The 23,891-nt window shown below is 37.7% G+C and overlaps 1 protein-coding gene across 2 annotated transcripts in view; it reads right to left on the reverse strand.

Annotated features, from left to right (window-relative positions):
• Positions 1–3,254: 3,254 nt before the first annotated feature.
• GASK1B (golgi associated kinase 1B) overlaps positions 3,255–23,891 on the reverse strand; it is a 49,874-nt gene continuing 29,237 nt past the window's right edge. For both annotated transcript variants that reach the window (XM_064267644.1, XM_023558494.2), the window contains exons 4-5: positions 10,443–10,669; positions 3,255–6,876 (exon numbers count right to left, since the gene is read on the reverse strand). In XM_064267644.1, the coding sequence (XP_064123714.1) occupies positions 6,669–6,876; positions 10,443–10,669 (435 nt within the window). In that variant the 3' untranslated portion in view covers positions 3,255–6,668. The remainder of the gene's footprint in view (positions 6,877–10,442; positions 10,670–23,891) is intronic.

The following is a 23,891-nucleotide window of genomic DNA, read 5'->3' on the forward strand; positions in this document are numbered from 1 at the left end:
TTAGCTTCTTTGTTTATAAAGTATAATCAATGTTCTTCATCGTCTAAACTATTATAAAATAAGTTATTTTCATACTTACATATACTTTTATACTGACTTTCTAAGTCAATCCTAACATTGAAGAGTTTTGGTGAACCATTCATATAAATTAGAGCAAGTCACTTCACCTTTGGGATCTTCTGTATATCAGCACAAAAAAAAATTGTCACTGATAATTTTTTAATAAATTAAACTCAAAAGATTCCATTCTGTACTTGATTAAGTGAATGGTAGTGAATTTGGGCCTAATGTGGTCTGAAAAAGTTAAAACATCACTAACGTAAGTAGCCCCTCAACTTTTCATTGGTGAATAAAGTACCTCATTAAATAATTTTTTCCAGATCCTACATTTTCACCTCCCTGCGTGTATACTAATGGCAAATAACATTGCCAGCAAATAACTTTTAAAACGTACTAGGTGAATATCTTTTTAAAATACACAGTGTAATTTCCCACATTTGCACTGTAAAGTGAGGGTTCTTAACTTAGGAGTCTGCAGAACTAGGAGGAAAAAAAAAAAAAGGAGGAAAGCTTTCATAAACGGACTTCAAGGGGTCTGAGGGACACGTGAAATTATACGCAGAACTATGTAGACAGTCTGTACATTTAATCAGCTTCTCAAATTGACACAGAGCTCTAACAGGCTAAGGAACACCAGTACAAGACAAAATATAAGTTAACATATTTTTGATTAATCAAGCTATTCATTATGACTATCTATTGTTATACCACCATATTGGAACGTAGTGATTCCCACAGGACCCACTGAGGTGAGTAGATGTATCTGTCCAGACACTACATGACTTCAAATTGTCATTTTGAGCAGTAATAGTCAAGAATAGACTAAGGAGAGAGTCAAAGTTTTACCGTGAGTACAAAAAAACACTCTCTAAGAGTTTATTTCTGGACATTCCTTAAAAGAATTGTTTTTCCCATCTTTTGTACTAACGATGTAACTTAAAGCCTAATTATAAGTCTCAATTGATGGGTAACACATTAAAATGTTACTTATTAATTTGCCCATCTGCATTGCCTGGCACTGAGCATGACACACAGTAGATCTCAATGGAGTGTGTGGTGTGGTTATTAAAAGTCTCATAGAATGAGAAACTTTCTTGTTTATTCCATTCTCTGTCAGTTCACACACACAAAAAAAATATGCCCTAACAGTACTGATTGGAAATCCTATGAGGCAGTTCTGCATTGTCCTATAGGGTCACTATGAGCTGGAATTAACTTGACGGCAACAAGTTTGGTTTATGGGCTTTAACGTTACCAATAAACATGAACAGAAGCCCTGGTGATGCACTGAGGAAGAGTTCAGCTGCTCACCAAAAGGTCAGCAGTTCAAATCCACCAGCTGCTCCTTAGAAACCCTTTGGGGCAGTTCTACTCTGTCTTATAGGGTTGCTATGAGTTGGAACCAATTCACTGGCACCTAACAACAACAACAACAAACATGGTTATGCCTTTATAGGAGCCCTGGTGGCACAGTGGTTGAGAGCTACTGCTGTTAATCAGCAGGTCAGCAGTTTAAGTTCACCAGCTGCTCCTTGGAAACCCTACAGGACAGTTCTATTCTGTCCTATAGGGTCGATGTGAGTTGGAATGGACTCGAGGCAACGGATTTGGAAACCCTGGTGGCGTAGTGGTTAAGTGCTATGGCTGCTAACCAAAGGGAGGGAGTTCAAATCCACCAGGCACTCCTCGGAAACCCTATGGAGCAGTTCTACTCTGTCCTGTAGGGTCGCTATGAGTTGGAATCAACTTGTCGGCAATGGGTTTCAGGTTTTACGCCTATATAAGGCCTTCATGGTTTATACAGCTTGTTTTTCTTATTTTATTTTTATGGATAAAAAAATCTCTAAGTTTCCGCTTTCTAGCTGTTTTAAGTCAGTTCTAACATTGAAAACTCTAGTTCAACCATTTGCGTAAATGAGGGCAAGTCACTTTACCTTATTAAGCCTCAGTGTCTTCATTCAAAGTTTGATGAGATAATGATCTCACGGTACCATTCAGTTCTAAAATTATATAACTCTATGTTTTGAAAGTTTGTTAAGATAAAATTTTCTGAAAGGTAAAATAATGACTTAGGTAAAAAAAAAATTATAAGTGCCGTTTGAAAGTTTGCTACAGTGAAATTCTTAAAAAGATAAAACCATGACTTAAATGTAAAATGAACATGTGTCAATGATTTTATTCAACTAGTTAATCAACAAGGGAATCACTAAGATGAGTAAGTAAGTGCGCTATTTCATTTGAGAGGGTATTTCAAAACCTTAGGTATGTACAGGCAATGTTAGGATAAGATTGTTGGACTAGATATGAAATTGGTTAATATCCAACGGGGCAATAAACTGTAACCGTTAAGGTTATTTTTTCCATCAGACAGCGATTATTTGCATTTCTATGGGACAAAAATCTACATGTTAACCTCTGCCCTACAACATTGTAAAACAAACCACTCAATCAACTATCAAAGTCAGCATTAAACTGAAGTAACACCCCAAAATCGCTTCAGGCTATTTCCGAGGATCAGATAGTTTTTTTTCCTGACAAGTTACATTATCTTTCATGAATTAAAGTTCTTAACTCTTAATTATAGTATTTAATTTTTAAAGAAAATCTTTATCACCCTTATTTGCCATATGTACAATTTCCATATCACATTTTCAGACTTTACCTTGTTCTGTGCTGAAATAATCGTAGTGTTTTCATAGGACAGTGTGGAAATGAAGCTATATCTGGATATTTTATTCATTAGATGTAATACAATGTCTATTTAAAGCTACAATTGAATAAAGAGGCTATTACACAAGTTTGGAGATGGTAAATATTTTGAGGATAAGTCCAACATACTTTATATTTTGGCAAGCTTCCTGGGTGCCTAATAAACCTAATAACTATTAATGATAAAAAGAAAATTTTAAGCATAATTGTGATACTCACCTCAAGCAAAGAAAAGTAAACCAAAAATCTAATCTTCCTTTATAGTTTATGATATCTATTAACTTAATTTCCATACTACCTAAAACAGTGCTACATGTCCCCAAGGTCTAGTAAAATGACCACTAACGATGATGTTAAATACATGCATACCTAAACGTAATCCAATAAAATTTTTGACTGTTATTTTTTTATGAATAAAAGTGCAAACACTATACTTAGCTTCCAAAAAATAACCCATGTACAAAAGAAACTTTTCCTATCCACAAAAGAAAAAGCGCATTTTTTAATTTCTAATATGTTTTATTATTAAGATATTTATTTTCATATCATCAACTTCAGTAAAATAAATCACTCAAGAATAAGATTTTGTATATCTCTCATGGTAAATTTGTCTGTTTTCAATTTGTTATCAAGTTATAAATAAACCACATAATGTGCTTATGTGAACCAAACCACAGTACAATCTGAATGTATTTGAAATTCTCAGAGTATCCTCATTGTTTCAGGAAGAGAAAAGAACATTATTTATTAGAATTAAAAGCTTAGCCTTCAATTATTCTTTACTCAAATATATTCAATAATAATTCACTGATTGTAAAATAAAATACATTGTTAAAGAGCAAAGTTGGCTAAAATAGATGTGTATTTCTGGAACTTTTTTTAACATTAAGCATTTTGGCATAACTACAGGCAATAAACAAAGTCAGGTCCAGATGTGGGAAGACCAAACAAACAAAAAAATCTGTTGCATTGCGTTGATTCCAACTCATGGCAACTCCATGTGTGAGAACTGACCCTATGAGTAGGACTGAGCGCCACGGGGTTTTCTTGGCTGTAATCTTTACAGAAAAAGATTGCCAAGCCTTGCTTTTGCATAGCCACTGGGTGGGTGTGAACCTCCAACCTTTCAGGTAACATGTAACGTGTTAGTTGCCCTTGACTTGTCTCTGACTTATGATGACCCTATGTGCCGAGGTAGAACTGGGCTCCATAGGGTTTTCAATGGCCGATTTTTTGGAAGGAGATCACCAGGCCTGTCTTTTGAGGCAGCTCTGGGTGGGATCACACCATCAATCTTTCAGCTAGTAGTCAAGTGCTTAACTCTTTGTACCACCCACGGACCCTATGGGAAGATTAGGCTGCACAAAAGCAGTGTAGCTCAAGACACAAAAATAAAGCTAGCTTCTATGGAGCCTGGAACTCCCATCATCAATATCACAAGTTTGGGTTAAGATGTTATATTTCCACAAAAAACATAATAAAATGTAAATATGTCACCTTGATAAGACAAGGTGTCACAGGTGTTATTTAAAGCCAGTGCTTGGGTCAAACTAGTACTCAGGTCTGCAAACTTTAGTTTGGCCAGTTTTTCATTAAGAGGCTGATTTCTGAGGGGGAAAAAAAGGACCTTAAAAAGCCCAGAGACTGCAGGTCAAACGGGGCCTCAGGAAAGCCAGACAGTACCAGGAACTTCTGGGAGCAGAGGGAAGTACTCAGCACTATACACGGAAAATTGAAGAAGAGGGTGGTCTGAAGATAAACTTTCCCAAGGGCAAAGCAGTGCAAATAAGGCTGCTAAAAGCAGTACTTGAGTATAAGCCTGAAAAAGTTATAATTAGATGACTGAATAATCCCCTTCTCTCTTTGGTCCATCTTCCTTGTACTTAACATGTTATTTTGACATGTTACTCTATTTAAGTGGTATAAATTAGAATCTAAAGGCATGTTCTTTTTTTCTCTCCCTGTCTTTAGTCTAGCCTTTATTGTAATATCTTTAATAATATGAAGTCACATTGATATTCAATTATCCTCTATCAGAAAACAGAAAATGTAGTACACTTTAGCAATAACAGACAAAATTGAGAAGACAGGAGACATCACATTATAAATATTCTTAAATTGTATTTTTAAACTTTAGGGAAACAAAAAGTCAGAAGCTTAGCTTTTAAATAAGGGATGGGGTACATGGGGGTGAAATGGTAGTGAAAAATTGTTCTAAATTTGAAATCTGTATGTGAATATCTATCACTTATGATGATCTTGAGTACATTTCAGCGACATGAAGACCCAACACATGAATATTATGTCTTTTTTTTTTTAAGTCTTCCAGTCTAATTTAAAAAAATGGTAGAGGGAGTTTGGGGTGAAAAATTGAGGCTTGATATTGTACTAATTCAATGTTTCAGTTCTTAGTTATGTGCTTTCATTGAGGAGAACTTACTGGAGTCAAGTTTTAATTTATTTCGTTTATTTGTTTATTTTATTTTATTTATATGTTTAATTTATTTTGTTTAATTTATTTCTTATACCGAAATAAACCAGCCAGTATATTTTAACACACTCAATATCTGGACCTATTGTCAATATCTGGATAAAATCAATTTAATCAGATTAAACATTAATTACAAAGAACAACTTTGAATAAATCTACTAATTATTAATAAAGTACACAGAAATCATGACAAACTAAAAAAAAGAGCATCCATTTTTAAAAAAAAGATAGTCTATAGGTTTAGTTAGGTAACTTCCAATAGGTAACTTCATACTTCGGAATTGTTCAATTTATAAATTGCTAGACACAAATTGACCCAAAATGGAAAGAGTAAAACTACCCAGTATATAAATTTTCAGATTGAGGTGATTTCTTTATTGTCAATAAAATAAATTTCTAAAAAAGAAAGGAAAATGCGATTCTTGCTGCTCAGAGACGGCTGATAATTTACAGATACACTAGGAAACATACAAACAGTCCACCGTCTCTATATAGAAGGTATTACAGGCTCTGATACTTCTGCAAACCATGAGCCTCAATTTTCCAATGGAGAGTTGCCTCTGGATACGGTGGGGACTGCTACGTTTTAGCAAGCAGCAACAGAAGAATGTCAAGAACCATTCCCATTAGTATTTGGTCAGACCAGTCAAAATGACGTTTATAAAATATGGTTTATTAAAGGAGTCAGTATGTTACGTATTAAATTGTGTCCTCTTGAAACTTATGTTGGAATCCTAACCCCTATACCTGTGGATGTTATCCTGTTTGGAAATAGGATTTTCTTTGTTATGTTAATTAGATCATGCCCAGGTAAGGTTGATTCTTAATCTAATCACTTCTGAATTATAAAAAGAGCAGATTACACACAGAGACACACAGACACAGAAGGAAGGTAAAGGCAGATGAATCCACAAGCCCAGAGGTCCAAGGATTGCCAGCTACTAGAAGCTGAACTAGAAAAAGGACTTCCCTGTAGAGCCACACCCGGATTGGACTCCTAGCCTCCTGATTGTGACAAAATAAATTTCTGTTCTTTAAAGCCACCTATTTGTGATATTTGTGTTACAGTGGCACTAGGCAACTAGGACATAGTACCTCTGTTCTATTAAATGACATGACAAAGGTTATAACGAATCTAGCTGGAATAATAATTGGAACCCTTCTGTAGTCAGATATTGAGATCCACACAGCACGATGTTAGAGAAAAACAAACAAATATTTTTCTGAGCTGTATGTTTTTTAAATCCTTTTAGTCTGCTTACAGTGCTCAAGTTTCTCATACATGCTTGGTTAAACTCATTTATTTTTATGTATTCATCTACACTACCTCATTCCAAAAAGAATTTGAGGTTGGTGTACTTGATTTAGGAACAAGAACATGTAAATACATCTAGCGCTTCTGCCAGTGCTATTCGTTCATAGGTAATACTTTGGCTCCATGTGCGTTGATGTAGGTGAGAAGAATTTTTGCTCTCTGTTCAATCACATCGATAAGTTTTTCAATTCCTTGTCTACCTCCTTGGCTTTCCCAGTAAACCCTATCAAGAAACAAAGACTGAAGGAGTTTCTGCCGTAAGTGCTGGCTCTTCAAAACAGAAACTGCAGATTCGGGAAACCTGAGAAGATAAAACAATATTTCATTCTTAGTAATTACTTGGAAATATTATGCCTCACTCAATTGCTCTGCCCTTCATTAATCTGGCATAGATCACACTATCAAATGGTTTCTTGAGAATCAAAGCATTTTCATCACTGTCAAACTGCCTCGTCTCTTAATATTAATATGCCAGAAAAATGGGCTTCGAGTGAATTGAATTTTCCATACCACTCACAACTTGACATACTAACATCTCACTTAAGGTCATTATGTTTAGGCAAAAAAGAGGCACAGGATCAGAAAGGATCTGTTAGTCTGGCAAAAATAGCTTTCTTAATTTTAAATTCTATTTTGCCCGTAAAAACCACTTTTATCTGCCAAGTAAAATAGTATTCTCCTGAGTGTCAAGGCGAGATTTCATGCAAGAAGCTATGTGAAGAAAAATGCTGATGATTTCAGTGAGGCGCTTTTCCTGAGTAGGAGTCATACAGCTGAATTTAATGCGAAATAATCCATAATGTATGTAGTAAGATAGAAAGGAATCATTTGAAAATGTCCAATTAAACAAAGAATTGCCTTTGATTCTGATTATACTTCAGCAATTTTGAGAATTTGGAAGCATCAATTAAATAATTAAATTGTTTTCAAATAAATTTGGCAAAACTCAGGTTTTAGAACCACAGCCTTCCACCTTGAAAGGCCCCCTGGAAAACCCAAGTCCAATTCAAAAGGATTCTTTCTGGATTACCTGACAAGAGTACGCCCTCCTTTCTTCTTCTCTTTGAGTTAGGAAGCATGAAATCAGGGGCCGGGCATATATATTATTTAAAGGATTTAGCAAAATTTCTGGTTTAAATCATAACCAATATTTTGGGAAGTCCCCAATTCGGCCTCTCCCCCCTGAAATTTAGTTTCGTTAAATGCCAATGAAAACACAGTAAAAGTGTTAGAGTTTAATAGCAATTTTTAAGTAAACTCAGTTGTTTCTTATAGAACTAAAGAACAGATACTTGTTCAAAGAGTGCACTTTGCCGGAAGTCCCAGGCCCTGGTAAGCACCTTTCCCAAATTTTGATGGAGCAAGCCGGATGACACACAAAACCAAAAAAAAAAAAAAAAACCCAGTGCCATTGAGTCGATCCCGATGCATAGCGACCTTATAGGACAGAGTAGAACAGCCCCATAGAGTTTCCAAGGAGCACATGGTGGATTTGAACTGCCAACCCTTTGGTTAGCAGCCTTAGCACTTAACCACTACCCACCAGGGTTTCTGGATGACACACAGGGCATGTGGGATTCAAGGGCTCCAGGTGCTCCAGCAGTTGTCACGCTGAAGGAAGACCAAAGGCCACAGGGCTGGAGGTGTTTAAAGAGAAGGAGTAAGTATGGAATTAAGTAACACTTGTAAGATGCCCTATGCTCCCTGAAGACATGTACTGTAGAATTGAGTGGTTCTAGTATTAAGTAAATCATTAATTAAATAAGCATTTTGCAGTATGAAGTATTGATAATCCATGAGTCTTAAATTCTGTGGCTCTTTAACTACTTTAGCTGTGGCAGAATGCATAAAATGAAACTGTTACAACTGATATCTGTAGTGACTGATCCTTTTTATGAAGGGCAAAGAAATTAAGGGAAAAAAATTAACATTCTTCACATTATATTGGTAAATAGGAAATTCAATGCATTGATCTGGGATTAAAAAGTCTTTATTTTTGCTTCTCAATGTGTGAGTTCGATGTTCAAAGAAGATTTAACTTAAAACCCATTACTTCTCCTAATGCATTTAAAGTTAAATCTTCTTTGAAATAATAAACCAGTATTTGTATTTCTGTGAAAGAATGAGGTGGATGGACTGTACTACCCAGACATTATTACATCGAAGAAAGAACTTAGGGACTTAAGAAGACCTCCCCAATATCAACCCATTAAGCGATGAATTAGGTATGTAAATTTTCCTATATGTTAAATTTCCTTAGCTTAGACTCATAAAAAAAGAGAAAATCTGCCACATGTTCTGCCTTAGTCCATAAAGAGATGTGAGGAACAGGTATCAACAGGGCAGGGGATGGCAGAAACTCACAAAATCGGGGCTCATGAAACTCTCCAGGGCAGTTTTACTTCTAAAGTTGAAAGTACATGAAATCAACATTTAAGTCACAATTTCAGCTCAGAGGCCTGGTGGTGCAGTGGTTATGGCTGCTAACCAAAAGGTTGGCAGCTCGAGTCCACCAGCTGCTCCTTGGAAACTCTATGGGGCAGTTCTGTTCTGTTCTATAGAATCACTATGAGTCGGAATTGACTAGACAGCAATGAGTTTGTGGTTTGGTTAGTTTTCATTCATTATAAGAACGTGTTTCTAATTCTTATAGGAAGATTAGTTAAATATTCCGTCAGAACACTATTAACAAAAGTAATACTAACATAGTACGAATACTACCCTTTATTTTAGAAAGAATATTTGATTTCGATTTAGAAGACCTGTGCCCTAACGTCAATTTTAGACATACTTGTGCGCTTTCTAGCAAGTCATTTAGCTTCACACAGCTATTTTAGCAATTAGCTATTTTAGTAATTCACTCCTGTAGTCTAAATCCCCAACCTACTCCAATTCCTTAGTCAATCTAATTTCTGACTAAGCCATGAAATATGAAGGGTGGCTCAGCCCCGCCATGTGGTAGAGCTGGGAATCTAACCACAATCCCCGTGGCTAGCGTTGAATAGCTCAGGGCTCCACTGCTGGGTCCCTGCCACTACCACCTAGTTCCTGGTTTCCTTTATTTCCAATTACAGATAAGATCAAGTGTGCCATGAGTAACCACTGCATTTTAACTTCTAAGATGTAGAACTCCTTCTTCAATCTCACACTGATCCAGTCTCTGCTCCGCATTTTGTCTGAGTCCTGCCAGGCATCCCACAACTTTCAAGGTCTCCCCTAAAGTCTTGGTTCCTGAGTCAACCCCATAAATAGAAATGAGTATTTCTGTTGTCCTAAGCAGCATCAATCAACTCTCCCTTTTGGGTGCCCGGAAGGACTTCCAAATGCTCAAAACCCTCCTACCTAACTTAAGCAGCAGCCTGCAATCCTTTGATATGGCACCTTCCTCACTAGATTGGCTCTCATTTCCCTCTTCATTTCCTCAAATTCACATGATTTTGTTCTGCCCTTGGGCATCCTGCCACGTCAATATCTGCATTTCCGGTAGTCCTCCCCACATCCTGTCACATGTCTCGATAAGGAAGCCTCCACCACTTGCTTACTCCCTGCTCTGCCTGTTCCTATTCCAGAGATTCCTGCAATCTTCCATCCTAACTACATGGATCTTCACAACAAGGGCCAAGCACCACAGAGGCTGTGACCTGAAAAGTAAGCTTTGAACGCTGAGAGACACCGTGTGGAACTCTGGTTCTCTTCCATTTGAGTTCATTTCCCTTTCGTAGGCCTCCGTTCTAAGACTCCACATTCACAATTCCTTTCGCAGGGTTAAATCAATCAGATATAGGGCATGCATTTTCTCAAAACCTTACAAATTTTTTTTAATATAAATGTGATATCCTTAAGATGCTACTACATCATGAAACTTACTCTTTGATGCCTTCTAATAATTTGAAGTTTAAGTTATCTTCGCTTCTGTCAAAGAAACCCTTGTTGTCTACAAAGACCAAGTGCCTCGGATCATGCTGTCTCTGGACAATGTGGGCTAGAGCCACAGAATCCTGGTCATCACATTTCAACCTCAGTCCACTCCGTACACAGGCATCTTCTTTGCGTGGTCTGAATCCACAACAATTTGTATCTAAGCGATTATAAATCTGAAAATGGAAAACAAAAACAAAATCCAGGATGCTGAATAAAAACAAAACTTGGGAAAGTTAGAAGATTTGCAAGGAAACGGTGCTTTCTGAATAGCCGACTTGCCAAAATCTAATGGGGCCAAGCTCATTTAATTAAAGGCAACTGTTAGAATAAGTCCAAGGTTCATATCCTTCTGACTCAGCCACAGTTATAAGCATTTCCAGCTTCTGCTAATAGCTGCAAAGTCATATTGTCCGAGTTAGGTATCTCCACCCTCAATATTCCAAGTTCCCACTGACATCACACGTAGACACATGGCCAGAAGAGTCTCTGACTCCATACACGACAGAGGAGACACTGCGGTGCTTTTGTTTTTTCTCTTGGGCTGCGTTATAGAAAGGGTGAATCATCTCAGTGGCTCAGTATTCCCTGGCCCCTTCTGTCCTGTGTTACAATATCTAACTTAAAGTAACACAGAACAAATTTATTAAAAATCTGTGAGGTCCAGTAATGACACCTAAAAGCACTGTTACTATGGAGTCTGCAGACAGATTCTGAATAAGTGAGCAGAATGAACAGAACTGTTGAGCCTATTGGGATTTACTATGAGCAACTATTGTATAGAACCGAGTAAACAGAAGTTAATGAGGATAGCAGAACGGTGTGACTTCCATTTTGGGGAGGGGCAAGGGAAAGTAACATTTATTAAAGGGTAAAAGAAAATTCTGGGCTCAAGAGTCAGATAAGCTTAATGTCAAATCTCTGCCTTCGCACTTGTTGGCTCTGTGACCTTGACGTAGATTCTTTTACATCACAGAGTCTCAGTTTAATCAGCTTTATAATGGGAATACTGCTATTTACTTTGCACAGCTGGTGGAACAATTGGTGAAAATGTTTGTACGTCCTCCAACCCTGACCGAGGCAGCTAGGAGATACTCAAAATATGGAAACTTTTATCACTATTGTTAAGACTAAATGCACACTATATAAAGTAATTTCTCTCATGAAAACCCTCTAAGGCAAAGTGTAATTTATCCATCTTAAATAAAGTAGAATAGCCACAGAGAGGCTAAGTGACCTGCCCTGGTTAAAACATGAGTAAGGAGCAAAGTTCAAATTTAGGCACGGATCTGCTTGACTACAAAATCCTTGGTTTGTAGGTTGTACAAAGGTTGTAGAGATGCACATCATGACTGCTCATCCTTCTCCCGTGCAGCCCCCTTAGGGTGGCCATCTGAGGAGGCCAAGAGCTGAGGAAGGGATGTGGAAAGAGCAGTGCCAAAAATCTAACCTGCTTTGAAATGATCATTCATTCATTCATCCAACAAATGTTTATTGAGCATCTTCTACATCCTATCAGTGAGCTAGGCACCAAGGCAAACGTCACTGGTGGCCAGCACCTCCCCATCACCATCACTGCCAAAGAAAAGCAAAGGGGCATTTGATTTTGTCTCATGACTATAGCAAACTTCTAGAACTGGGTAGGTGACTTTCCTATCTGCTTTCTACATGTGCATGGGCTCCATATATAACAGCTTGCTTTGAGAAGCAAGGATTGTAAAAAGAAGTTTGCATAATCCACTTTTCTATGAAGCTTATGCAAAGCCAGCTGTATGAGGCAGGGGTAGCCAAGCAGATGCACAGCTCAGAGGATGCACTGCTGGTCGAGAAGCAATTGACAGATGAGGGAGGCCTCTGGCAGGATTGGTTCCAGGCAGCTGCCCCACCAAACTGGAAGTCTAAGCAACAGTTTATCTAAACAGTCACCTAGGCTGAACCCGGGGAGCGGGTTAAAGTGCATTTGTTTGACATAAAGATAGGAAAGGTTCCTCACAGTGAGCAAGGGTGTCCCAAGCAAACCATTACAGGTTGAAAGAGCATAAGGCATGTAAAACCAAAACAAACAAACAAAAAAATCAAGCCCATTGCTGTCGAGTCGATTCCGATTCATAACGACTCTTTAGGACAGAGTAGAACTGCCCCATAGGGTTTCCAAGGAGCAGCCGGTGGATTCAAACTGCCAACCTTTTGGTTAGCGGCTGAGCTCTTAACCACCATGCCACCAAAAAGTATAAATTGAAAACTAATAGAAAAATGTATTGAATCCTTTCACCTCAAACAATTTCGTTTGTTTTACATAGTATCTTAACTGTCTTAGAATAGAAGAAATCAAATGATATAAGAGACTACATCTGATTGCCAGTGATTTAGGTTCAGGTCAGAGAGAACAAGTGTTCTAGAAGCTGGTTCCCGTCCAATCTCTTCTACCTTTACATAATTCACCTAATAGCTCTCAAAGAATCTCTGTGTCATTTTTGTATTACCAAATATTTATATCGTTACAATAACATTTATATATGGAAGGAAGAACTAAACCCTATTTAATTTTGGCTACAATATCAAGGTCTGTTATGTTGGATGTGCATGCTTAGAACTTATCCCTTAAAGACAAATTCACCAGCTACCTCTTAACTACTGCTGTAAACGCTAAGGTCTTTCTTCGCTGCTGACTTAGTAGTCAGGAAATGTCCAAGGACTCATAGCTACATTTGTGTTGTTTCCACATCAAAGCCACGCATCTCCAGTGTTATATTAATGTGCAATAATAAGCACTTTAGAGTTTAGGCCCTGACTTTCAGTGCTTCTGTGTATATTTGTCTTTTTTAAAATTAAATGAAAGCAGTAAAAATTAGAGGTAGAAAAGACGAATTTAGATCACCTTTTTATTGTCTAAACAACATTAGATTGTATCCTACAGTGTGTTTTGAAAGTGCTTTGCCGGATCTAAATTTGAAGCCCTCAACAGTCTGATAATTTCACCACTTCCCTGACAGACTGTGGTGTCATTCAAGGCTAACAGAGCTTATTATTGAAAACAGGTGTGTGTGTTCATTTTGTCTACCAGAAAATGTTTATCACTCATTTTATTCAGATACACATGCATACTTTTGGGTATGTTAAAACATTTCAAGTATGAATATATCTGTGTGTGTGTGCGTTTGTGCACGTGTGTCTGCACCTACAGAACATAAGGCTCAAATGATCTGGGTTTTACTCCAACCGTATTAAATGATGTCTTTGTATTATTGCCCTTGTCTAGCAATAACTTAAGTAGTTCTTGAATATTTTTCTCTGAATTTTGTTTATAGTCTTCCTTTTGAATTCATACTTAATATACCAAAAATAATTTGACAACAAAGCCATAATCCACTCCCTTAAATTCAGTGCAATTCTGCTTGGCAGTTAATTTACTTATATATTGAACATATTTCTGCTTACTTTTAAGACAATTAACCCATTTTTTTAAAGGCTAATAAAGCATATCCAAATGGCTATGAATCCATAATATGGTTTTAATATACTTGTTTAGTGCGCACACATTAAAACAATCATATCATTTAACTATCGCATGATTAAACCCTGTAGTTCACATCCACAAGTCAAGGTTCCTAGGCAATTATCCTACAAAAAAGACTATCTGGGGATAAGTCGAAGCAATTGCAAATGAGCGCTAATCATTATTATTGCAGCTTGTTCTAATCCCCACCTTCTCACTCTTTAAAACCAGGAAAAGCTTTTGTAAAATTGAGCTGCATCTATAGATTACTGCCAAATACCATTTTCCATAAAATCACTCTTTCCTCTTTTAGGAAAATATATCTTTTCTCTGTCTACTCAACTAAAATTATACTCAGAAAAATCCAGGTGTTCTAGCCAACATTTTTTGTTGGTTGGGATATTTTTAGATATATCTCTAAACCTTTTTTTTTTTTTTTAATTCCATTTTCCTCTTGGTAGTGTTAGTTGTGTCTGTATAAAAAATACCTTGTAAGTGACTCCGGTTATGCTCACAGTGCCTGAACAAGAAGGCTTCTGCTGCACCACTGTCCTAGTTCCCCGAGGCCCATTAGAAACCTAGTGATTTCCCCATCCAATGCACACCTCTCATTCTAGCTACGTCTTCAAAAAGTGAGTCTAGCAAAGCAATCGTGTTCATTTCTTCTAGCTTCTTTTTCCTCAGAACAGTATGATTAAATGAGCAATCAGGCAATGTCTGAATAAAGGCAATAAAAAATGCACTAAGCGTGCTGCTAATACTGATAACGAAAAACATATAACAGCTTTCATTCTCTGAGTGTTCAGCATGTGCCAGGAACTTTACACTTTATGTTTTGCATGCATTATTTCATTTAATCTCACAGCAACCTTAAGAGAGAGGTACTATCAGCAGCCTCATTTGACAAATGAGGAAACTCAGGTAAAAAGGTTAAAAGTGGCTAGTTGATTGCCCTGTGGTCCCTCGGCTCATAAACGACAGAACTCAGGATTCTAACTCAGGGGTCTATGATGTCAAGGTCCCTGCTCTCACCCGCCCTTACTGCGTTGTTGAGGTGTAACTGCAAAACAGCAAGGGCACTGGTTTGACATCTTAAATACCTGCATCCAGTAAAAACCTGGTAATGCTTTCTAACCAAAAGGCTGGAAGTTTGAGTTCCCTCTACAGCCCTTGGAACAGGCTAAGGCACATTTAAAGAAACAGAAAGTAAAACAGACCAGTACTTCTCAAACTGTGGTGAAGAACCAGGTGTTGCTTTTGTAGGATGCAATAAAATATTAATTGCTAGAGAAACTCAAATTTTAGAAATAAAAAATAGCAGCCTAATTTTATTGGATTCAACAGATAAAATTATTCTGCTAAATTGCAATCAATTTCTAATTGCTTACTAGGACTTTTGTTCTTACACCATCATGAACTGGTGTGGACTGGAATCAGTCCTCAGGTCACACTTTGAATAGCACTGAACTAACAAATCTGTCTTGGAAGAAGTACAGTCAGAAAGCTCCTTAGAAGCAAGGATGGTGAGACTACACCTCACATACTTTGCACATGTTATCAGGAGGGGCCGGTCCCTGGAGAAGAACATCATGCTTGATAAAATAGACTGTCATCGAAAAAGAGGAAGACACTCAACAAGATGGATTAACACAGTTATGCTTGTCAAGTATAACAATGATTGTGAGGATGGTGCAGGATGGGGGAGTGTTTTGTTCTGTCGTCCACAGGGTCACTATAAGTCAGAATCAACTCGGCCGCACCTAACAACAACAACAGATTATGTTGCCGAGAGTACATAGTTGGAGCTGAAAATGAATAACATTATTGAGGGTGTACACCCCTCTAAAGTGCACATCTACACCTCACCTCTCCAAGGGTCTGAATGAGTGTGGGTGCCCACATGCCAGTTTTCTGGTTTGCGAAGTCTGTATCTTAAGATTCTCACTATCTCTTTTCTACCTCTTTGTTTTTGCTATTTAAAAACTGTGTCTTAAAAAGGGCCACATGAACCAGAGACCTACATCATCCTGAGACCAGAAGAACCAGTTGGTGCCCGGCCACAATCGATGACTGCCCTGACAGGGAGCGCAACAGAGAACTCCTGAGGGAGCAGGAGATCAGTGGGATGCAGACCCCAAATTCTCATAAAAAGACCAGACTTGATGGTCTGACTGAGACTAGAGGAATCCCAGCGGCAATGCTCCCCAGACCTTCTGTCAGCACAGGACAGGAACCATCCCCGAAGACAACTCATGAGACATGAAAGGGACTGGTCAGCGGGTGGGAGAGAGACGCTGATGAAGAGTGAGCTAATTAAATCAGGTGGACACTTGAGAGTGTGTTGGCAGCTCTTGTCTGGAGGGGGGATGGGAGGATAGAGAGAGAGGGAAGCTGGCAAAATTGTCACGAAAGGAGAGACTGAAAGGGCTGACTCAATGGGGGAGAGCAAGTGGGAGAAGGGAGTAAGATGTATGTAAACCTACATATGACAGACTGGATTTGTAAACGTTCACTTGAAGCTTAATAAAAGTTAATTAAAAAAAAAAACTGTGTCTTTAGGAAGAATGCTGCACTTGGAGAGAGAATGTTTAATTTAGGCAATAAACCAGGCAATCTGTGAAATTTAACAGTTCACCGTAGTAACTCACCCAATGCCTGGCACATAGTAAAAAAAAAAAAGGCACTCAGTAAATGTTTATTACTGAGTAAACTATGACTGAAACTGGTATCTGCCTTGAAAGAGCTTTATTTACAAAACTCTTTCAAAACTCTGTCTTCTATTGGGAAGAGTCATATAAGCAAAATGGTGGTGGCATAGCAAGACACGTGTCTTTTAAAGTAGCACTCAATGAATGGAGTGATCTGAAAATAAAAAAGGGAAGAGGCAAATAACAGAACTGCTCATGATTGCCATTTACTTTTGGTTGGCTTGTTCATGAGGGTTCAGTCTCACTAAACACAGACCATGAATTCTTATGTCCCACAGAGAGCTCGCCACAGCATCTTGCATGTTACAGACATTCTATAGACACACAACAGGCAGATGTGGAAGAAACTTCGTGGTCCTCTGGAAGATCCTTTTGAAACCTGGTTACCTCACTGCACACCTCATTTGTTTTTTGAAATACATGCAGGAAAAAAATTTCTCTTTTCAGTGTTTCTCTTAAATTATTTTTAAAAGACAAAAAAAGAAGCAAGAATTATTACCATTATCAGTTCCACCCCAAGCAGAGATTGATAAAAAAAAAAAAACAAAATATATGGGCTTATTTATTTATCAGCTAAAAACTCTCCTTGGAAAGCCCTCCAACAGGAATTTTTCTCTTGACATAAACCAGTGTATGGTTGCCAGGTTATCGGTGGATGTAGAACTGGATCTCTGTAGACCGCTGAATGGGTGGAGGCAGCCCAGATCATAGAAGAACAACCTCGGACAAATCCCACCATTCACATGGTGCATGTTAGTACAGACCTAGCCTCTCACCTTGGGGCTGTAAGAAGCAAAATCCTACAGTGTCCTCACCCACTTGCACCTGTATCACTCGGGAACAGAAGCCTCATAAAATAATGGATTTCATTTTTGTTCTGTGCTGCCATGGCAACAGGTGCCTTTTAAATTGGTAAGCATGCAAATGTGACTAGCGGAGCTGTTGACAAACGATAAGAAACAAAAGTAGCCTGCAACATATACATCAAGAAACAAAAGTAGCCTGCAGCATATACATCAAACAATGGGCTCTTTCTCCTCCCCAGACCCCACTGTGCCTCTGCCTCTATAAACAGCAACCGTTGCTCTATGCCACCTATATTCAGGATTCCACTTTTAAAAATAAGAAACTACCGATATATACCAATTCAAGGCAGCATTTCTAGTTTCTTCCGTATTAGTGAATCACAAGTAAAGAAAGTGGCACTTCTTTGGGTGTAAATAAAAATTTTCTAATGCTATGATATATTTGGATCTGTTTCTAGAAATGCAATGGTTAGACTCCACATACTGCACCTCTGAGCAAGTACCAGATGCCAAGCATCACTCTGGCCCGGAGAGAGTCTGCAAAGAGTCACCAGGAAAGTGACCAATCTATTTTTAGAGAAAGAAAATGAATGTTCTTTAATCTGCGCCAGCGGAGCTGCACAGAAATAGCCTCCGCCAGAGGCACTCTCACTGTCCTGCAGAGATTTATAAAGAGCAGAGCTACATTCAGACAAAGACAAGCAGCAATTTTGACATTTTATGAAACTCAGACTTAGAAAATGAATTTATTTTGAGCAAACAAATTTAAAACAGGAGTGAAACAAGTTTATTCTAAGTAAAACTTTAAAAATTATTCTCTTTATAAAAAAATTAATTAATTGCAACAGACTATTTGCTGGTTATTAAAAACTTTGACTAAATTAAACATTTTGCAAAGGTTATTTCTACATGTACATACAGAATCTCCCATTCTAAGATGGATTTGTTTCTATACTCCTCAAGTATAAATAAAGCTGTAAAACAAATAGCTATAAAATAGTTATGAAAGAAAACCCTTTTTGTTGCCCTGCTACGAAACTCCAAGACACCACTAAAGCAGTTGATATCATAACATTTTTGATCATCATAATAAATGGTATGCATCATTTTTCCCATTTTACAAATGAGGAAGAATGCTGAGAAAGGGTAACTCATCTGCCCAAGGAGACCAGTTAGTGGCGGAAGTGGCCCCTACACTGCCTCCTGTGATAGAATGAACAGGGTCTTGTGTCCACAGAGACGATTATCTAATGCCTCTCCACACCAACCAGACCATATTTTTCACAGTGCAAACACTCATTAAATGTTTGTTTAAAAAATGAAAGAATAAATATTGGCCCCTCTCATCTTACTTATTGAAATGTAATGCAGATAGCTAACTACAAAAAAAAAAAAAAAAAAGCCTCTAATTTAGGACCAGACCTCGAGGTTTTCCCCTGTCCATTGTCTTGTAAAAACCTCAGAATCTTGAAATCCTAGAATCTTAGAATCACAAAAATGTAAAAAATCCTTTAAAATTATTAGGTGCTAGACAGGAATCCTTGGGTGACAATTCCAACCACTGAATCAGTGGTTTCTTCATGGCAGCCATTACCTTGGGATGCAGTAGAAAATTGCTTTATGTCTTCTTTCCACTGTGTCACACGGAGAATGAAAAAAATGTGTACTTATGGGTAAAGCTGTAATAAAATTAATAATTGTCACAGCTTCATCAAAGACATTCTTAAGTGAACCTGATTTTTTTTTTTTTTGGTGAGTGTCGTGACAGTGAAGACTATGATGAGTGTTAGCGCTGCAGTTTGCAGCCCTGCCTTAATATATGCTAAGGTGCCAAAAGTTTTACCCATTATAGCAACTGTCAACACAGTTAAAAAGACAAAAAAGTCTTCATACTATAATGAAAATAGGTTTGACCTCTTGGACCTCCTGAAAGGGCCTCGGGAAAACCACTGTCCCGGACAGCCCAGTGCAACTCGTCCATATAATTCCTTAGAGCTCCGCAGTCTCTTAGTGATCTGCATCAATAAACAACAGCTGGAAAAAGCGTGAGACATTGAAAAGAGCATGAGAACAACAGTTGGAATTCTTATCCCAATTTTACCACTGAGTAAATACACTGTCACTTAATCTTCTCTGTTTCTTCAGGGCCACAGGGAAGGATTGCCCAATCATCAGGATACACACGGTCTTAATTGTGTTTACTTACTAATCTGTAGTGCACTAATTTAACATGGGTTTCACTAAAGCTTGGGGTGAAAAACAGGTCAAATTGTGCACTACAGATTAGTAAGTAAGCACAAGTAAGCCTGTGCCTACCTTACTTGCTGGTTAATCTGCCCCCGATAGGCCAATAACGAACTATAAACCTTTCAAAAATAATTACATGCAAAAATAAACATATTGAGCCTGGTGAATATCTATCTACCTGTCCTCTCATAGGTTTCAATGGAAATGTTATCACATTAACTTCTTGAAGATTTTCTTATTTACTTCCTGGCACATGGCATTCAGGGTAGCTTTCAGGCTTTCTGTGGTTCAATGGTAAAAGTTTAGTGGGGAAGTCAATCCCAAAAACTAGTTGAAACAATGTACTAAACACTCTTTGAACCACAAATGGCTATTTATGGAATCATAAATTTCTCCTCAAATCCCTGGTCTCTCCAGCCCATCTATGTGTTACATTTGAGTTCAGGATTGAAGCACATTATGTACTGATCATTTTCAGCACAGCCTTAATATTCCACTGCGAGGGTAGAAATAAGAAAAAGAGACATATAATTAACTAAAATATAGTGCCTTTTTGGTTAATAATATAATTAGAATTGACTTGGATGTACTTAACTGTTTGTAGCTTACCAATATGAGATTATGAATATAACTCATTTGCTCAGACATTTTCCCTGTTGATTCAGGCTGAACAAGTGCAGTGACCTATGTCAGTCAATTTACTAGTCCATATTTTATGCAGATGAAGCTTTACTACAATCATTGCCAGAAATCTCTGAGAATAAATGTTAGATAATAGTTGGAAAGCATATATAAAATTCTCCATCTGTAAAAAAATGAAACAGGGCCCATACCTTACATCATACAAAAAATTAATTCAAAAAGGATCAAAGACCTAAATTGAAAACTAAAAACTATAAAGGTCATAGAAGAAAACATACAGTCAATGCTAGAGCATTAGGATATACAAACCATAACTAACAATACACAAATGCCAGAAGATAAGCTAGATAACTGGGATCTTCTAAAAATTAAACACCTACGTTCATCAAAAGACTTCACCAAAAGAGTAAAAAGAGAACCTATAGACTGAAAAAAAGAATTTTAGCTATGACAAATCCAGCAAAGACCTAATCTCTAAAATCAATAGGAAAATCCAACATCTCTACAATAAAAAAGATAAATAATCCAATTAAACAAATGGGCAAAGAATATGAACAGATACTTCACCAAAGAAGACATTCAGGTGGCTGGCAGACACATGAGGAAATGCTCGCTATCACTAGCCATTAGAGAAATGCAAATCAGAACTACGAGATACCATTTTACCCTGACATTACAGGCACGAATCAAAAGAACAGAAAATAACAAACGTTGGAGAGGCTGTGGGGAGATTGAAACTCTTATGCACTGCTGATGGGAATGCAAAATGATGCAACCATTTTGGAAGACGATGAGGGGCTTTCTCAAAAAGCTAGAAATAGCAATACCATACGATCCAGCAATCCCACTCCTAGGAACATATCCCAGAGAAATAGCCATCACACGAATAGACATATACAAAATAGAAGATATTTCTAGTCGGGAGCAGACAGCTGAGAAATCTGTATGGTCCTCAACAAGATAGATGAGGATCACTTTGAGACACAGATCAGTCTTACCAGGAAGTAGGCCGGGATCCAGAGAAATATGTCCTCAGTGTGGAGGCCAGGAAATTAACAAGCTCCCAGAGTCAATGTGGCTAGACCACTCTTCTTCTTCAGTGCTGCTTTCATGAAAAAATTAAATAAGTAGCTTAAATTCTGTGAAGTGAGAGAACGTGCTCTCTGAAAGTCAGATCTCCACTACAGAAATATGTCAGGGCGCAAATGGGAGACTCGTTGGTCAGTGCCTCTGTATTTCCTTTCCCATCCTGCCATATTCGTGTAGAGATTTTTTAGCATCAGAAGGTACATTGCGTTGAAGGTTCCTAAAACAATGACTCTACTTCCCTTTTTATGTATACCAAAACAAACAAACCGGTTGCCATGGTATCAGTTACAACTCATTGGGGATCCCATGGGTTACAGAAGAGGTTTTTCATGGCTCTGATTTTTCAGAAGCAGATCAGCAGGTTTTTTCTCCCAAGATGCCTCTGAGTGGTTTGAACTGCCAATCTTTCTGTTCATAGGCAAGCACTTAACTGCTTGTGTCACCTAGGAGCTCCTTTTTGAAGTAAGCTGTTATTGTTGTTATTAGTTGTCCTCTAGCTGATTGGGACTCACGGTGACCCCATTTGAACAGAGTAGAACCGCTCCACGGGGTTCTCAAGGCTGCGACCTTTCAGAACCAGGTCACCAGGCCTGTCTTCTGAAAAGCCTCCACGTGGCTTGGAACTACCGACCTTCCTTCTAGTACTTGAGTGCTTAACTGCCTGCACCTCCCATGGAATTCTACTGTTAGTTCCCTAACCCGTTTCAGGCTCTGAGAAGACCTAGCTTCTCAGAGGAAAGGTATGATAGAATGGGTCAATTTCTGCACAGGGAGGTTTCACAGAATTCCTAGATCAGACTCTCTTCAGAAGGAGGAATCAGAAGTTGTCACCATGTGTAAAGGGGATGTCTTCCACGAATAGTCAAAGTGAGAGTAGATGTGGGGAGTCAGCAGGAAAGCGTCTATGAAAGAATCACACTAAGAAGCAAGAGAATAGTCTCCAGGGATGGAAATGGCTTCGTTAGATTCAAGAGGTGAATCGCATAATCTAAAATGATGGTTTAAGAATCACGGATTGATTAGGTATTTTCTAGATTGAACATAGAAATCTTTCAATTCAAATTTGTTGAATTTAATTGAATTCTTCAAGCAGTTTCCTCTAAGCTTGTGATTCCTGATTTTATTTATAAAGTAAAAGATAAAAAATACTAAGCAGTTCTAACAAGGAAGAGAGAACAAATGATGATTATAAATCAAACTGTTTAAATAAAAGACCTACGAAGCCAAGCAAAGCCTTTCACATAATGTTGAAATGAGGGAAAATTAATAAACGAATGCTCTGCGATATCTATCATATCAAGACTGTTTCCAAAGGAGGGATAGTTTCTTTTTGGCTGTTGCCGTGTAGGCATATGTGCTCAAGAATAGACTCGCCCTAATATCTACCTCCCATCACACCCCCTGTCTCTGGCATCACAAAACCAATCAGGTTAGACCCCATCCTCCAATTGTTAAAGGTACAAGAGCAGCGAATTGCATAAACATACATATGGTCAACTGCATTTATAGTACATAAGTTAAAAAATGCAGATATTCATTTATGATATAAGGATTATATATAAATATATATCCATGTAAATTGATTTTTAAATCATCTGGAAGGATGCATACTAATCTCATGATAATGATCACCTCTAAAGAGAAAGTGTAGGAAGGGAACATGAGATGATAGTTAGAGGGGACTTTAACTTATTTGTAATCTTTTTTTATCTGTAAAATAATGACTGAAGCAAAATATAAAAAAAATATATGGGTAGTATAATTCTGGAATGTGTAAACACAGTATTTGTTATGTTAGTCTTTGTTCTTTGAAATACTTTTTACATCTCAACAAAGGGAATGGAGACCTTTATGAGCAGAATCTGAGTATGAAATCCCCGCTAGCTCCCCAAATTCTATATGCTATTCAAAAAACATATCAGTTCTTCCCACCTATACAAAAATGACAACCACCTAGCCCCAAACTCAACCTGAGTGACAGAGCCCAGGAAACTAGGTGTGTGTGCTCCGCATAGTTTCTTACAGTACCAAATGCTATAATGAGGATCTCTTCATGGTGGAAAATTCAGAGAAGGACCTACATGATCTCTACCATGAGAGGCTTATGATATTTGGGGATCCAGGAAGCATAGCTATGTACACATATAAATGTTTATAAAAAAAAAAATTTTAAATGTTTATAATATGTTCAAATTCTAAAATTAGGTGGTTCTAGGTGATGATTGTGCTGATCTATTGTGAATATACTATCTGCCAGGTACCATGATAAGTACTTTATATGCATAATTTCACGTTATTCTCATAAAAATCAGCAAGGGTGGTATAATTTTTCCTCCATTGAAAGAATAAAGAATTGAAGCTCAGAGAGATTATGAATTTGTTCAAGATTACACAGCTGACAATTCAAGCG

Source organism: Loxodonta africana, chromosome 13 (genome assembly GCF_030014295.1).
Source record: "Loxodonta africana isolate mLoxAfr1 chromosome 13, mLoxAfr1.hap2, whole genome shotgun sequence".
In the NCBI taxonomy this organism is placed as follows: Eukaryota; Metazoa; Chordata; class Mammalia; order Proboscidea; family Elephantidae; genus Loxodonta; species Loxodonta africana.